We start from the raw sequence: 18,011 nt of genomic DNA on the forward strand, positions 1-18,011 counted from the left end.
CATTTGCTACGAACGAAGTGCATTTTACAAATTTGGCATTGCATTTTACAAAAGCAACGCCAAATTCAATTCGAAGCGGGCAGCGGGGACCGCCGCCATGTTTCTTGCAAACTCCGAAAACCACGCAAAAACGCTAACGCTAACTCGTTTGCGTTGCGTACGCGCGCTACCCGCTATTTCGTTTAGCGTTCAGCGCATGCGCAGTAACGACCCGCTATTTTTTAGCGTACGCAAGGTAAAGCGTACGCTAGTCAGCGCCACCTATCGCTACAGGTGGGAAATAGCCGTAACGACGGTATCTGGCCTCTGAGATCCGAAGATATCGCTGCCAACTAAAGTTGTAGAAAACATGCGCTGCGTAGCGTACGCTACACTTAGCGTATAGCGTACGCTATAAGTTGCGTACGCTAAACTAAAACTGTCTACTGTCTGATGACATTCTAATAGACTTTAAGCGAAAAAAATGGCACTGGGCAGGTCATATAATGCGAAGATTAGATAAGCATTGGACCATTAGGGTGACAGAATGGGTACCAAGAGAAGGGAAGCACACTAGAGGACGGCAGAAGACTAGGTGGTGCGACAAAATTGGGAAATTTGCGGATGCTTCTTGGAATCGGTTGGCGCACGACAGGGGTAATTGGAGATTGCAGGGTGAGGCCTTCGTCCTGCAGTAGATATAAATAGCATGATGATGATGATGATGCCGCCTCAAACCGGCGCTCTCGCAGGCGGATCTGCTGGCAGCCGTGGCCACAACCATGGCAACGCTGGGCCTAACTGCTTCGACGTTCGCTATTAGGCTTCTTGCCGTTCTTGTGCCATGTTGTTCATTTAAAGAATTCGCCATTGTTAGCGACGGCACCCACTCCTCCTTCGTGGACCTCGCGATTTGTTTCGAAGCTCGGAAAACACAAAGCATTGCACAATGACGGTTTTTGAAAGTCAGCTTTGCCTCGACACATATTTGTTACGTAGTGGAGCATACGCAAAAGTATTGCGGTGAAGTATGACAAGTGTCGTGAGGGGCAATAGCCATGGGACACAGTATGCATTGCTTAATTATACATGCGTTCACCCGCCATCTGCGTACACATTACGGGCACCGATATACCTAATTAGCGTACTGGCAGGCCTTCTGAGCTTTTTCAATTATGCCTGCAGCGATTTGAGCCCTTAAAGGGCCCCTCACCAGTTCTCGCCATTTTGAGCCAACAAGCGCCGTGCATACTATGCACGCTAACGATCGTGTCTGCTAAGTATTATATCGCTTAACGCCGCGGAAAGAGCTCAAATTTCAAACCAAATGCCGTCTGCCCTTCTCCTCGGGGGCGCCATGCTTCCAGTCGGAGAGCGGACGTAATTGTACAAGTACGCCTACGTACATCGCACTGCTGTGACGTCACTCGTAGTGACACGTGACTTCAAGAATTATTTAAGACAACATCCGTTATTTGTGTAATCTGTTGGTTGAATAGACGAAATAAAGTAGCGAGAAATAATAAAACACACTTACAGAAAGTCAGTGCGTCCTTGTTTTACTTTAGGCCACTGTAAGAGAGGCTGTACATCCGTTTCCTCTGCATGTTCCCACGTCGTGCAGTCGCACGCGGACAACGAAAGTATGTCATTTTCTACAACGTTCGAGCTTGCGATCATGATCCGCTTGTGTCTTCCTCAGTATTCGTGTACCACTGGCTTATACTGCTAGTCAGGTGTTCTCGTGCGCAGCACGCGATTTTGCGTGCTGCGCGAAACAGACGCGACGGCGCATGCGCGACGCCGTCAGTAGACGTGCACCGCGCAGCAAGAAAGAGAGGAGAAAAAAATATAAAGGCGGGCCCGTGACATTTGCATCACGTGATCCTTGAACTCCGGTATGGGAGAATGCAGGGAAAGAATTTCGCTTGCAGAGGCTAGGCGGGGCAAGTGGAAAGAGTGTCTCTCTTAGCAGTGGCCCTCGCCTCCTGAAATCATCGCTTCGCGGATTTGAAGTATTTCTATCTCCGCTATTCATGAACCAGTTTGAAAATTGTTTTGCAGCAGTACGCTCCCTAGAGGGCACATAACCGAGATGCAGGTGTCCCTCATCCAAACGAAAATAAATTATTTAAAGCTGTGAAACACAACACTCAGATGTTTTGCTTGGGCTGAGGCTATGTCAGGACAGATGAGGTTTACTTACCAACTGTTGAGGGAGAATCTCACTGATGACAAAGTTCAGGCCGCGTACCAATGAGCTTGCTAGGAGTTTATAGAAATTGCTCATATTCGAAAATAGCTTATTCTGTATTCACCTCCTTTTTATTCGTATTTGAGGATGTACGAGTTGATTTGCAGTGGTTTTTACCAATTTTTTAAAGCTACTTTATGCGCTGGGCACTTTACTAACGCCACCCTTCCGTTTTATTTTTTAATAAAATAAATACAACTCTTTACTATAGAAAGTGTATTACGTCGGGTTTTTTTTTTTACACGCTTACAAGAGAGTGGCAGTATCAGGCGACATGGTGTCAACCCGTCTTGACATAAAACGAAGTGCTGTGTCACTCAGGGAATTTTCTCGAAGGCACTCAGGGAAAATGTGAAAAACAGCGAAATTGGAAATGCCAGCTTGGTAGACACCGTGGGTCTAGCATACAAAGGTCCAGAAAAAACTATTTTAGCAGTAATTCTTTTTCAATAGAATCAAGTGCTTTTTCTCCTCTTGAACGAATAAAATTGTGACATTCTGTCATAACGAATGCAAACGAGGTTCTCATTTAATGGTGGACCTGTGTTCTGTCGCAATTTCATTTATCCCACAGAAAGTCTTGCTTTCCAGTATTTCTCCAGAATACGGAAGGGTTAGCCCCAACATTACAACAGGTTGGTTATGATCAGGAGAATCTAGGTCAATGATAAAACAGCCACGCATCACGTGACTCGCCCCGTGCATAGCCCGCAGAGCCAGCGCTGACGGTCAAGAACATGCGCCGTCCACACTCTTTCAATGGCAGGTTTAGGGTTATTCGACACCTGCCAAAGGTTTTGAATTTCGAGGCTCACTGGATGCTCACCCTCTCTTCTGTTCATAAATGCATGCAACCGGCTTTTGACGCCAGTTCTTGCAGCGTAAATCCAAAGCTAGTCTTGTGACGAGTTGCTCAAGGCTACGAAAAGAGACAGCGCGTCACAAATGGCATCAGAAACGAGAGGCCACCGTATATATATGCATGGTGTGTCGCAAGCAAAGTGGTGTCCGTGAACAGGATTTTTGCCATACCATGCACTCGCCTTTCTTTGTGAGGCAGCTTGTGGGCAGGGTTGCCAGATCGCTCCAGCCACAGGCAGCCAAAGTGGCCTCCGCCGTAGCCCAACAGTAGCCAAAAAGCTTTGTATTTTTTGTGCAATCTTTTCTTAAGCATGTTGAATTAATTTTCGACAATAATACCTACATATTAGATTTCCCACGCATGACCACACATGACATCCGCGCGCATTGTCACGGAGGCCATGCAGCACGGAAAGGAGATGTTGCACAAACGCAAGAAGTGCAGAAACGCAGGCACGCAGGCAAATTCATGATAAGGCAAATGCAATCTTCATTGCAAATGCACTGTTTTATTTTTTCCAGAGCACAAAAAGTCACGAAAAGAACAACACACAAATAGCACCGCGCAACAAACGCGCTTAGCAATGGCATGCATTCAGGCTTTCAGTATTATTACTTACAGCTCATGATAATTTCGCTTAACACCACACAATGCACTAAAGTGAATACTGCGAAGAATTGCAAGATAAAGTCTAACACAATAGATGGCGGTTGGTACAAAATCTAGTACGATATATATACATAAAGAACGCATGCTGATGTCACGTGGTAGTGACGTATAAAGAACACAGTAGGAATACTGTGGAAGACGAAATTAACTTTTATTGGGCAAACCTGTTCCCATAAAAACAGGCTACACTTAAAAAACAGCAACAGTTGGCGACCGTCAAAATCTGATCAGCGGGGCAAGCGCGTCGGCTTTTATACTTCAGTCGAATGTTCCACACTAATAGCTAGGATCCACGTGCCTTGCATAAAATTCTATACTATAGGCGTCGCGCGTGCATGCAATCAAATTACGCAAGGTTCGGTGACAGACAGCGGAAGGAACCATCGATAACATTCCAGAAACTTCCGATACATGCAGGCGCGTCCTGCGCTGTGCGATAAAAGTTGTTAGGCGCTGAAACGTGGTCACTCGATGAACATAAACAAGTACCAGTGTCAATACGATTAAGCATCACGAGCTTATGGCGAAGTGGAACTGCTTGTTCCGTACAAAATGTCAGAGCTGAAACCGGACAAAAATTCTTGGCCCGGTTCAAAATCTTTGCAGCAGCCTCCGTTCCTGGCCAGGCCAAACTTCACGTGGAGGAGTGCTACCAATGTCTCGTTCGACAATACATTTCGAAGGTCGGTTTTAATGAGCGAGACCTGGCTGAACACGTGTTCGACGGCGGCATTTGGTACGGGTAGTAGTGATAGCAAAGACAGGAGGAGGGTTTGGAGTTGTGTAGGGAACGCATGGCTGTGGTGGCTGTGGGGCAATGGAAGACGATATGTTCTACGTTGGCGTTGGAGCAGGGGCAATTTGGGCAGGAAGAGCCCGAGCGAATTGCCACGTATACGCGCCACGCGGCAAGCAGAAAATTCGGCAAATTTTGGTTAGGTTCAGCTCGGTGTTCGCTCTCCGTTCTGGCGCCGGGAGCTGGAAGCATCTCATGCTTAAAACGTAGCACGCCGAAAGCTCACATGTGGAGACAGCAACACTTTACGTTCTCTTGCGCGCGCGTGGGTAGCGTTAGATCGCGGACGGAGACATGCTTCCTTAGGCCCGCTTTCATAATTAAAATTATCAAAAGGCCGCTATCCTTGACCTTTTGACAAGCATATGTGTTCTTTACATAGAACATGCAAATTACTTTTTTTTACACAGGAAATAGATGTAGCCGAAAAAATAGCCACATAGCCAAACGGAAAATTCTGACGCGAACTCGGACAAAAAGTAGCCCAATTTGGCTATTAATATCCCAATCTGGCAACCCTGTTTGTCGGCTTTCTGAATGTGGAGCAGCTGCTGCAAATGCATCTGTGTCAATTCAACACCGAACAGTAACTTTAGTCACCGATGCCCGATGAAGCAGCGCCGAGTAGGCCTAATAGTCTAGGCAGTGTGGCCGTGACAAAACTTCCCTTTGGGCCGCTTTGGCAACAGGCTGTAAACCGTTTCAGAATGAGTGCCGCTAATATGTTAGTTCAGTTGGGACCGATGTGCCGAGTTTGCGTGTGCAGGTTAGATTGACGACCTTTAAAGCTGCATAATGTCTGTCCTCGTGGCCCTAAGACAGCCTGCGTTCCTATCATCATCTATAGTTTGGTCCTATTTACGCACACGCTTTCGGAATTGACGAAATGTGCACTTTTCTCACTGTTGCCTTCACTGGCATCTCGTTACCATTGCGATCGGTCATGTAGACCGTTAAGAGAATTCTATTAATTTGATTTTTCAGTTAGTTTAATCCCGACCGAAGGTTCCAGCCAGCATCAGTGCTTGTCTGTTGGCCTAGACAAGTTATTTCGATCTCAAAATTGGCCTTCGCTGAATAATTCCAACTTGAGTGGTAAACTGGTAAACATGCACGCGCCTGACCTCGAAGGTAGCGCCAATAGCAACCACCTTTAGCGGCAGCTTACGAAACGGTGAATGGCTTGAACACACATCATCATCCACCAGAAATGCCTATTGTCAGCCTTCCCTAGTAGGACTTTAAAGCAAAAACGATAGAGCGCATCAAATGATTACGGTGTTTCCTCAATTCGGATCTCTCTCTCTCTCTCTCTCTCTCTGTGCGTTTGAAGATTGGTCTGAATATTGCCTGCACGTGATGCAATCGGATACAATGCAAAACGGCAGGCGATGGCAGCGGTTATCATTCTCAGGTATCACGACGACATTGATGACGTACTACTTTGTCTTTGATTGCAAAATCTCATTCGAAAGATCTTTGTGTTTGTTGCGAAGTCGTTTCACAAGCGTAGAATATCAAACACAATGGACTGTATGAAACACGTGTTGTTGTTTGTAGCAATTAAGATTAAGTAACACCTAATGATGGACGTTAAGTATAAATTTCTATTCTCTGAAGATAGAGTTAGCAGATTTCGTCTTTTCATATTGCCAAAACAGGAGGCATGCTACGCTTTTCTCGCTAACAAAAAGATGGGTGCACATTAGATTTCTATTTTTAACACGGTAAGTGGATGCAAGTTAGAATATTCCAATCACTGATAAATAAATCAGCAGTTCTTGGGCTTTAGTTTTTTCTGCATCCTGTTAAATTAAGCTTGCTGCATCACTTCATTTGTTAGGTTCCGTAAAGGTCGAATGGACAGAAGTTATCTGCATGTGTAAAGATGTTGCACGATTTTACTGGTAAACTTCTTTCGATGAGAAGGAGGAGGAGAAACATTTATTTTTTTTAAAGAAAGGAAAGGACAAGCAGGTGTCTTTCTGCTTGTGCGGGAGGCGCCCTTATTGCACGGCTCCGGCGGCTCCTGCTGTCTCCGGGGCCCGCCACACCTGTTGCCGCTGGTTACGAGGGTCCGAACTAAGCACGGCCTCCTACTGCTCGGGTGTGGGGTTGGGTATTTGTGGGGCTGCCTTCACGTTGGGGCACGCCCATGTGGTGTGATATAGGGAGGCGTAATGGTCACAAAGGGGACATTTGTATGACTATAGAGTGGGGTGTGTTGCATGTACTCTGCTTAAATAGGGGTATGTATTGGTTTGTAATTGTCGACACGTTACGGCGTCTTCACGTGAGAGGTCTTGCGTGGAGGTGGGTATATCGTTGTCTGTTCAATCTGTGGTGTTGTAGTATGGCGTTGTATTGCAATATGTACGGGCTCGATAGATGCGGTCGGATCCCTCTCTTGTAAACTTTTCTAGCCGAAAGTACACGGCACATAGAACCTACTCAGCATCATGTGTAGGTGCACCGCTTTTATTTCCTCTTAACTGAATGAAAATTATTGCATGTTGTGATTTCGCGAGCGCATTTCTCATGTGCACCTGTCGCGTGTTTTGCAATAGCGCAGGAGTAAGGACCGGTCACAAGAGCGATCGTCACGCCAAGGGAAGTCTATAGGCCTGGCCGGTTCTGAGCGGGAATACAGCGACAGGAGCCGCCAAACGGACCGCTACCGAGACAAGGAGAGGGAGCATGGCAGTCGCCACTAAATGTCCCTCTTCACCACCACGCGGTAAGCGTTTGCCGTGTTCTTTATTCCTACTTGAAATTCAATTCAGTAGGCGACTATTTACTTGGGTCTAACTTGCTAAAGCTTGACGTGGGCATTAGAATAAAAACCAGAACGGCCCATAGGGTGTGACCTAATCCCTCCCACTTATCTCGAAACCTTGTTTCCAAATTCGGAGGCTGTGTGTCGTGATACTACGGGTGCTTCTGCATGCGCCACATGCCTGACATGAGAAAATGAGGCTTGGGGCAATGGGAATTGCATGCAAGAAATTTTATTTTTTCATGTGAAAACAAATCACTATTTCTTTCTGAAGTGTACCATGATAACTTGGTCAGGTAAGTCTACAAGACATTGCAATTTCCGGTTATGGTCATAACAAATTCGTGCAAGTGAAATTTGCATAAGTACATCTATTGTAAAAACCACTTTTCTAAAGCAAACCATAGTTTTCAGCAGAAAGAAGCATCGTCTGTTTGGTAAAATACCACGCACTGAGCTCACAGCATCAGAGGGAGGCTTTGCTTAATGTGACTCAGTCTTGAACCTTTTCTTGACTCGAGGCTTGAGACTAGAAGCAAAAAAAATGAAAATGAAAATAAAGTACGGAACGTGGTTTCATCAGCTGTAGGAGAAAAAGAGAGAGAGAAAGAAGAGGACAGTGAAATGCACAGATTTGGAAAGGAAACAGCACGACACTGGAAATGCAAAGCACGACACCCACCTAGAATTTCAGGTTGCGACGGCAATGAAGCGGTCACCAACAGATTGCCGCACGACCGATGCGCTGATGATGTGTCCGTAATCGTCCACAATACCAACATTCACTTGGATACGGTAAGTGCGGCAACTCCTCAGACTGATCTGCAAGACAAAGGAGGGCAGTTTCTGGTGTTGAGATTTTAGTTCGGAGTGGGGAAGGGAAGGCCTTGATTTAGGGAACAGACTGCATGCTCATTTTTCGTTATTCATATGAAACATATTTACATACAAATTGACTTGCCGTCCCAGCCTTGCGAAAAGGGATGTCCAGCAAAGGTGTTGAAAACCAACACTGCAACTGCTAAGGGGGTTATGCGATGCTTTATTGCTTGAGAGTAATGGTAATTGTGGCAGCACGCTGCCCCCTATAGCGGTGCTGCAACAACATTGAAGTCATTTGTCAGGCTGGTTCTTTTACATACGAAATGCTAGGAACGTCGCTCCTCACGTTGCATGTTGCCATCACTGTGGCAGCTTGCGCAGCAATAATCGTTACCGGGAAATGTATGCAGGGAGCACCACGTGCATCGCACTGTTGTCAGGACCGCCTCATCAATTATGTGGTTTCGATGATTGCTTTGCGCTTGTTCTTTATTGAAATATATATTGTTCTGTATACGTTGCATGAGCGATTACAGAGAATGTACGCACTGTTCACTTCGTTTTGCTAACTGATTGAAGCCTGTACCACACTGGGGTAGGGGCCACTGCTCTTGTCTTAGTACTGTCGCCAGGATGGGTCCACAATTTTGACGATAGATGCGAACATGAAAAATGGTGACCAAATAGAGGCTAACAGCTTCGCTGTAAAATCAAAATCCAGCCTGCTTGAAGCACCAATACTTTCGTGTGCGACTGGGCAGCCTACTCAACCCGAGTGGAGTGCCCACTTACCTGTAAGTAAAGCAGTTTAAACTGCATTCAGCGAACCGATAGCGTTCGCCATGCACAATAGTATGAACGGCACCAAACACTTCATGAATTAGTTCGGCACAAAACTGGCCTGGCACCTCCTGCACTCTCAACAGGCTCCGAAAGCATGGGGATTCATTTTTTTTTTATACCACTCGCTATTTGTTACCAGAGTCTAGTCAAACCCACAACCTCGTGCTATCAAGCCACACTGCACAAACCCTGTACAAAATGAATCAAACGCGAACATAGAGGCATGTCAGTGTTCCACTGGTGAAGGAAATGACAATGCAGGCCATCCTGAAACAAGCTAAGGGTGCATACACATTGAACCTGCCGGTGCCATGCTGTCGGTAGTACTCATCGCTTTCTCTCTCTACTTAAGGACAGGGGTTCATTGAGCAGAATGCAATTGTGTATTTTTTCATTGAGTCATAATTGAGTAAAGCATGTTGTTTCGGATTTCATTGTTTCAGATTACATGGGAATCCGTTCCCACAGATTCCCATGTAAATTTAAGTACGGAAGTGCCACCGTTCATGAAATTTTCTGCCTGCATTCGCGCTGTTTCGGTAAATACTCTGTGACGGTGCCTGACGCTGCGTCGCGATCATTGCAAACTAGGTAACGTATTCCGCAACTGTTCTTAGTCGTTCTGCGTGGGAATGAAGCAGGCCGTCAATGCACAAAGAATTCGCTTCTTTTTTTCTCTTTTGAGGGGGGAGGGAGGGGGACGTGGCGAAAGGTGTGCACCGATCGAAAGTCGTGCGCACGCGTTTCTGATTTTTTATTTGTTCAGCATCTCTCCTATATGACAATATTGCACGAAACAAGGGCCCGGACTGCGTATACTTAAAGCGGTTGTTGATGACTGCGCGTGCGAGTTTCCCGACAGCACGCGAAAGCGCTGGAAACGGGGCGCGCTGGCACACTCACCGTCCCGCTCACACATTGTAAATCGACACTACTGAAATGTTTCCGTGTCATGTGGCCTTTTTGACAAGCATTCCGCAACTAAGCTGGTGCATGGAGCCATGTATCTCGTCTTGAATGCACATATAGCGGCTAGGGGGGTACTGCGCTTTCTTTACATCCGAACGTTACCGATTAAGTGATTGGTTGCAATTCTCCTACATCGCGTATTAATTACAAAACGCAAGGAGAAATAGTAATCTTTGCGGCGCCGGTTACATCGCAGACTAACTTTTATAGTATGCGGCGGGCCTCTTACGGCGCGCTTGTCTGTACGCAGAGTCGCTTGGCCTGGACAGCCGCGCTTGTCGTTTCTCGTATTCCACGCCATATTATATGGCCAGCGTTAAACGTAGCCTCTCCTTCGACATCGCATCGCTGCGTGTCCTTGGAAAGGTCAAGGACCGCGCTTAGAGATACCAGAGGCCCGTAGGCCACCTGCATCTGCAGGTGCGCACGCTTTCGTCTCGCCTCATCACCTCTATCCCTGCCATATTGAAACGTTCTCCGCGCCACCTATAGGCGCTGGAAAGTGCGAATAACTCGGATGCATTACATTTCATTAAAATCGGTCCATGAGTGATCTCAGAAAAACGATTTTTTTTTTTGCGTTGTACAGGTCGCGTCGGAGTTGGGCCCGAGCTAAATATAAGGCTGGGTGCCTCAATGCGAGCCTCCTGCCCCGCTCCGTGCAGGGTGGCCTCATTCTTGGAACGGATCGTCTCTGCGCCGCCCGGCTTTTTCCATCTCACTTTCAACGGCCACTGCGTTGTGAATTTTGCAAGGTTACCAGATGCTGTGCGCTGCGCTTCTCTAATACTTCGACAAATGGCTGGCGATTTTTTTCATGTTCCAGACATCGAAAAAGAAGGCTTCTATGGACGGTGAAGATTAAACAGTACAATTACGTTGACGCCACCGACGGCCTCGTGTCCGTGGGCAGTTCGAGTAATACCCCTGTCAAGCGGGCAAGTTAAGTGCACTTACGGCGAGCGCACTCGGTTTTTAAGTGCACTTTCACAAATCTTAACGGCGCAGCGGAGTGTACTCTCAGATGAGTGCACTCAAGTCCGAGTACGTTCACGGAACGCACTTTGCTGGCCGAGTACGTAGCCTCGCCGCCAACGCTTTCAACGACGCAAAATGTAATGCATAGAAAAAGGACACAGAAGTTCATTTCAGTTAGTGAACAGCTTTTAACAATATAATTTGTGTTTGGCGAGAAGCGAAACAGCACAATAAAGAAACGAATTTATCATGTACGCAACTAACAGCGCGAGAATGATGCGGCATTGCGGCGCCGCCATGTTCATTCAGTTCCTGTTTATTTTGGTGTGAAAGCGTGCTGACCATGCACGCTTGGTCGTGCTTTGAGCCGTGTGCGTGGCATTTTGCAGTGCAGCTAAATATCGAACGCCGTCTTTGCTCATATATACTCGCTCATATTCTGTTCTAGCAGGATCAACTGCCGCCTCGCCGCACGCCGCCATGTTGTTTTGGATTTGCTAGGCATTCCTCTTGGCCAGCATTGACTTGCAACAGATTTATAATAAAAACGTCTTCGTTTTTTGTTGAGACAAATAGATGAAGTTTGTTTTTATATATAATTCCACTTAAGACAATCGCTTTTTAGCAGCTTTCTCTTGTCAATTTACATCTTTAAAAACGCGCTCTTAGTCTGTCGCCATTTTTTTTTTTACTGGGAGTACACTCTTTTCCCGTTAAGAAGCGCGTTGCCTAAAGTGTGACTCAAGGTCCAGAAGTGCACTCCCAGTAAGTGCACTTAACTTGCCAGCTTGACAGGGGTATTACAAAAATGCCTATTAACATTATTTAGAACTTCTACCAACTTTCTATTTACTTTATTGACAGTCTATTTACATTTATATTCTGGTAACATTTGTTCATACACTGTCAAAATACTTCTTTCTTACTTTTGTATAAATAACATCTTAAATAAACTGTTAAGACTTTTTTTCATACTTCATGAAAATATTTTCCCTGAAGGACATGTATCCTCAGTATGTCCACAGCTCGTACTGTATGCAGAAAAATATTAAGAATTGGAAGTAACTTGAGAGTTTCATAATTTTTTCTAACACACATTAATGCCGATGTATGACATACTCAGGAATCAAGCTCTTTGTTTTAAATCGTAGCCCCAATCCAATTCGGTAGCGAATTGTCGACGGAGTGCTACTAAAATGTTTAAAGAAATATGTTCGTAAACTGTTAGAACTAATCTTTTTAAAGGTTCTACTGGACTACGTGAGCGTGCGGTGACGTCAGCACACTCCGAGAAATGTGTTTGCGCTACACCACCTGACCGGTGTGATAGCGGAGTACTGTACAGGCCGCGCACCAGTTGCACAGCTTCATCCCGACCTTGGGGCTGATTAACTAAAAGCCGATTTACGCTTGAGCCGTGACGCGTGCGGTCGTGCAGAAAACTGCACATTTCGCCCACCGGTTTACAAATTTCGGTATACGCTGGGCTCGCACATGCAGTGCAAACCGAAATGTGCGTACCAGTCTGCGAAATGCGCAAATTCTCACCCCGCCACATGCGTGGTACGGGCAGGCGGGTGGTGCGGCGTGGAGCTCGAGCGTAAATCGGCCCTTACCCCGCACTGCTATTGCAAGGCCGCCAATTAGCTTTGTAACGAGGTAATCGGATCAGTCCACTCCGCGATATAAATAGCACGCTCTAAGTTGGGACGTGTATGCACAGTATCGTCAAGCTATTTGTTAAAAAGAAGAAAAAAGAGCCGGAACTCATGGTAACACGGTGCTGGAACATTGTCGCTCAAATATCCAGAAGGCTGCAAAATACAGCTGCTGCTGAGCGAGCGCGAGTGTCGACCTGAGTAAGCGCACAGGTAGAACAGAAAGAAAAACCTGGACTCTGGGCAGGTAACACGTTTCTGTGAAAAAAAAATGAAATTACCCTTACCGTATAAAAAAGAAATGTAGCTTTGTGCGCGTCCCTATTCGCACGCTTTCGTCCCTGCCTCCTACCGACGGCTTCTGCACGTTAAAGGTAACTAATAGGACGCTGCACCTAAGTGAAGGCAAAGTAACTATGCTAACTGATCTGCTTTACGGCGATGATAGCTTGCTGTGTGTGAAAACAGATTGAAAATAAATAATTACGCACTCCTAATATTCAGTGATTTCGCTTCACAACACGGCTACAAAATTTTGAGCTCCAACAAGCGGTCACCATGACATCCGTAATTATGGCATTCCAGATACCAAGAGCCAGGATATCAAAGGCCATGATTCTGCCGTGCTTCGGGCGCCTGAAAACTGCTAACGTCATAGCCACCACGCTTCGGACATGTATTTGACTATAAAAATATTGCTACAATAGGCTTCAGCATTATTTTGCGCTGGGCGCCTGGGAGCAAAATTTTGTCTTTGAAAGCGACAAGCGCTAAAGGATGTTCTTGCGCAAAATAGGATAACCACATAATTTATTTAATACGACATTATTTTTCTATGTTTATTACATTTGGAGAAAAAAATAGCCGGTTTTCAGAACAATATTTGCCTCGAAATATAAAAATATACAGTCCCTAAATGCACAACAAAATTGAGCCGGCTGTCTTCTCAGGTGTTATTTTTTCAACCTCTGCCACGAGGTATGTACATTCCTCGAAGTGCAGTTCCCAGAAAGGAGTGCGCACAAAAAAGCCGGCCGCATTTTTCACCGAGAGGCCGCGAATGTCTAAGTGTGAGTCATACCTTCCCAAGGCAGGAGGGACGGGGGAATATTTCGGCGTAAAAAGGCGCTTCAGTTCTGCGGCGGTCAAGGCGAAGAGGATGGATGGAAAGAATGACACCTGCCTATCTCGCGCATGCGCACAAATTTGACATGGTCCGAGTCGAGGCAAAGCAAGAGCCCGTCGCAATCGACTGTACCACGCCAGCTTCGCATAGGAACTGATGGCAATTAATTCTTCGTGATTTGGGAGAAGGAACGTACTACGCTTAATTCTGTGCTGCAGAATTAAGCGTACTTTCCCAAATCACGAAGAATCGCCATCGGTTCCTTTGCGACGCTGGCATGGTACGGTCGGAAAGATGTAGGCGTTTCGTCGCGCATTGTAGCAGCAATCTAGCTATTTTTGCTGCTGTTTATGCTTATGCTGTGTTGTGGATAATTCATCGTTGCAAGCCGACCAGCAACGTGTTTGCGAAGCCCACAGTGCTTTCTTCGTTCCATGATGTGAACGTTTCTGCAGCTTCTCTGCCAGCTGCGATGCAGTGTCGTGTGAGGTGATTTAATATTGGCACCCTCCGTGTTTTAAACTGCACACGGCACAAATAGCGAACAGCGGTTCCTCAAGACAGCACTGCGTTGAAGTTTCATCTGTCTCCAAATTATATTAGAATATACGTTCTTTTCTATCATTCGTCATAAACATATTATTTTGATGTTCTTTTACTTCAGTTTCTTACGCCGCATTTTGGCAGGTTATTATTGCGCGAGCAGTAACGACGTGAAATGTTTTAAGAACGATTTTCTTGCATACTTTAGCTATGCCGCGTCATGCGGTTCGCTTGAAGTTCCTATAAACACGAAGCATAAAAATACTTCGTTTTCACAGCGTTCGCAATGACTTAATGTCTGGTAAATATTGTCTGATCATGAACTCATTGTTTGCTCTTTCCTACTCTGGCTGTACAGGATGAGGACGATGTACAGGACGGTTCACAATGACATACGGTTCAGCGAACCGGTTCACAATGACATAGGTTGCACTGGTTAGACAAGTGCGAATGTGAAAGAAAATCGTTCGCACTTGTCTAATCACTGCAACTTATGTCATTGTGAACCGGTAGTTTTTGACACTGATATTTTGTTTTCGAGTAAAAATAAACGAACTCGTCAAAATACAGAAGCGTTCCATGTAATAAGGCGTGCTTAATGATGCATAAGTCAGCGATCGGTTGCTATCACCGACAAAGAATTCGTATTCTTGAATACTGCTTCTATAACAGCGAAAATGACCGTAATCAGAGTTTCTTCTCCTTGGGGCATTTGGTCATTTGTGCCGCATTTTTTTTTAAACAAGACGTAGTGACCAGCAAGAAATCAGGAAGCGAGAACGGGAGTATTCTGTAAGGGTCCAACAAATGGACATGTCGATTTCGTCCACTGCTAAAGTTCTGCTTAGCTGGGCTGGAGTGCGCGTCAGAAGGAAACAGGCGGCTGCAGCCAATTCAGCAGCAGACGAAATGGAAATGTCGACTAGGTGGCCACTTGTAGAATAGCCTCCTCCCCCAGGTAGCGACGGGTATAATTGTAAGACCCCGTTCCTCCCTGGGCTAACAAAAAATCGTACAGGACAGTACGACTTGTAGCACCCACGCCGTCATGTCTTGCTCACGGATTCCCCAAATGTCACCGGGCCAGCTTTGAGCGATAGCACACTCCACTAGACTGAATATTTACGGCACTAGAGCTTGGTAAAACCCAGAGCCTTCTGACCAGGGTGTTAGTGCAAAGCGTACGCTTCTTCAAACTCGCCAAGTATTGTGCACCTTACGAACGGCGACCCAACTAGCAATCGCGACTAAAATGTGGAAGCGGTGAACGAACTCTTACCGGAGGCGGGTTCGGGATGTTTTTCTCGTTGGAGAAGAGCTTGAGCTTGGAAAACGACAGCACCCGGCCGTACAACCAGAAACCGGGCCGCGGTGAATCCGGGTGGCAGTACTGACCAACTGCGCAAGTCCAAGGATACACTTTAGGGCTTAAATTCACTTCGCCACAAACAGACAAACACAAAAATGTAAAGAAAAACGCCTCTCTCGGGAGGCGGCGATAAGGCCGACGACGATAGCGTCTCGCTCACACTTACCGCATTGGCGCCCAGTGTAATCCGTGAAGGTGAGCCAGACCGTGTACTGCCACTTATCCATCAAGTTTGTAATCCGAAACTCAGGCGCTGGCTTCATGAACCTGCATGCGAGGGAGATAGTCGAGGCACGGTTATTTTTGACGAACACCATTATCACGCGACGAATACGCAAGCACGTCTCGAAACGAGCAGCTATAACACGACGATTGCACGATGCCATGCTGAGAAAGACATGAACAGACAGCAATATGCCTGGGTCGTGCATAGGCGATTGTTCCTAGAATCTGAATTACGCGTTGCCTGTTGCCATGAACATGGGTGACCCAATAAGCTTGTCCTCAACACTGCTGAATCGGTGTAAACTGCAGGGATACCTTCTCAAATTGAGACGGTGATTATCGTTCGTGTCATTACTGTCCACTGTCTTTTTTTCAGACCAACATGTACACCACGATGTGGAAGGTGAGGCTTCTCGGCAGGAACGCTAATGTATGTTCGGAAAGCTCATGCCAACAACAGAAGCCAGCATGCTAACCTGTGGAGTAGGATATTTCAACGCTTCTGAAAGCGAACCGTTTAGGGATCGGCCCCTTGTACAATGGCGCGTAACCGCGTCGGCTGTAAAAAACACTCGCCTGCCCTGTGTGTGTATTAGCAGTTCTATCCTATGCAGCGGGAACTCGTGCTGGTTGACGAGGATGACATGGGGAAGCATGGCCGGCAGTCTCTCCACGATCGCCCGCTGTGGATCCACCTTCTTGGGAGGGAACTGGGGCCAATCGCTCCAGTCGTGAACTTGGTCCGGGTGGTCACTAGGAAAGTTCGCCGGGCGGACGAGATTTGGCTGAATCCAGATCTGTGGCTCGCTCCTAACGACGACGGCTGCGGTGCCGGAGGTAGACGGCACACTTTCGATGTCCCTTGACTGGGACGCTCCGCCCGGTCGCTCGCTCCTAACGAAGACGGCTGTGGTGCCTGAGGTGGACGGGTGCACGCTTTCGATGTCCTTCGACTGGGACGGGCCGGCCAGTGGCTCGCTCCCGACGACGACGGCTGCGGCGCTGGAAGTGGACGGCACGCTTTTGACGTCCTTTGACTGGGACGGGCCGGCCGACGCGACGTCGCTGTTTCCGCTGTCACTGCCGGAAGAGCTGCTACTGCTGCTTTCGTCGCTGCTGCTATCGTCGCTGCTGCTCGTCGACAGCTTGCCACCGATTCCCATAAGCATGGCGTAGCCGTACAGACTAGGGTCGAGCCCAGCAGCAGCGGAGGCAGAAGCACGGCCCGACGACGCCATCCTCGAGGCACAAGTGGAGTTGGCGGAGTGTATCGTAGGGAGCGCGACTTCAGTAGGTCTCCGATGGTCGAGTAGCTGCCGTTTGCTGTGCAGCGACTTGTTTTATGGCGTGCTCGGGAAGTGGGCTACTGCAGAAGGCAAGGGCATTGGTTTTTTTGCTATGTTGGCGGCTTTGAAAGTATTTGGCACGTGCGCACTCACGGGTTCGATTTTGGTGTATAGCTTAGTTGGCTTTTCAACATAGGCGTGTCCACGTTCTACGATTTTCTCCTCTCCCTCGAACCGCAGGTGGCCGAAAAACTTGTCTGGAATTTTTCCTTTGTTCTGACATACTGGACGAACATGTACCCCCACCTCCCTCCTTTCTTTTTTGGAGGACGTATGACCGGCGGGAAAGGACACTTCAAGGTCGATGGCCTGCTGTATTGCAAACTGAGCCATGGTGATTCAGCGGGTGTATATTCTCGGAAAGAGCATGGATAGCAGAGAATAAAGGAGACGAGATGGTATGGCACCTTAGCGTTTGACAGCTGCAAATCACCGTGATCTCTCGCAAAAGCAGCGCCTGCCTTTTTACGAATGTGTAAGGCCAGAGGGAAGCTAGATACTCGACTAGATTAGCTAGACTGGAAGAGAGGAGGGTAAGGGGAGGGAGAAAGTGGTTAGAATCGACGCAGTGAATTAACGAGGCCTCACCACCCTTCGCTTGCTTCTCCCATACAATAGAGGGGGCGGGAATAAATTAAATAAATCGTAAAGAAAAGATAAAATAAAGAAAAAAAGGGGTGAGCAATGAAAGTGTACCTGAAGTCGTGGATAACAAGAAGAGGCCAGTAGAACGAGTCTTCTGCGCTGCTGCTTGACATTTCCTTGGTCTTCGAACAAAATCATGTTTGCTGGCAGT

General features: G+C 46.9%; 2 protein-coding genes across 4 annotated transcripts in view; one reads left to right on the forward strand and one right to left on the reverse strand.

The window, feature by feature from the left end:
* LOC139057513 (uncharacterized) overlaps positions 1–18,011 on the forward strand; it is an 84,554-nt gene that overhangs the window by 46,799 nt on the left and 19,744 nt on the right. The gene's annotated exons all lie outside the window — the stretch shown is intronic.
* Positions 7,662–17,686, reverse strand: LOC139057882 (uncharacterized). Of its 2 annotated transcripts, none has more exons than XM_070536649.1 (5): positions 16,446–17,686; positions 15,811–15,911; positions 15,555–15,673; positions 8,019–8,158; positions 7,662–7,865 (listed from the first exon to the last, which is right to left on the reverse strand). In XM_070536649.1, the coding sequence occupies exons 1-4, from the start codon at positions 17,105–17,107 to the stop codon at positions 8,027–8,029; spliced, it is 1,014 nt and encodes a 337-aa protein (XP_070392750.1). In that variant the 5' UTR covers positions 17,108–17,686; the 3' UTR covers positions 7,662–7,865; positions 8,019–8,026. The 2 variants fall into 2 exon arrangements, with proteins under 2 accessions (XP_070392750.1, XP_070392751.1); XM_070536650.1 differs by having other exon boundaries at positions 7,662–7,919.

The sequence above is a fragment of the Dermacentor albipictus genome, chromosome 3 (assembly GCF_038994185.2).
Source record: "Dermacentor albipictus isolate Rhodes 1998 colony chromosome 3, USDA_Dalb.pri_finalv2, whole genome shotgun sequence".
Lineage (NCBI taxonomy): Eukaryota > Metazoa > Arthropoda > Arachnida > Ixodida > Ixodidae > Dermacentor > Dermacentor albipictus.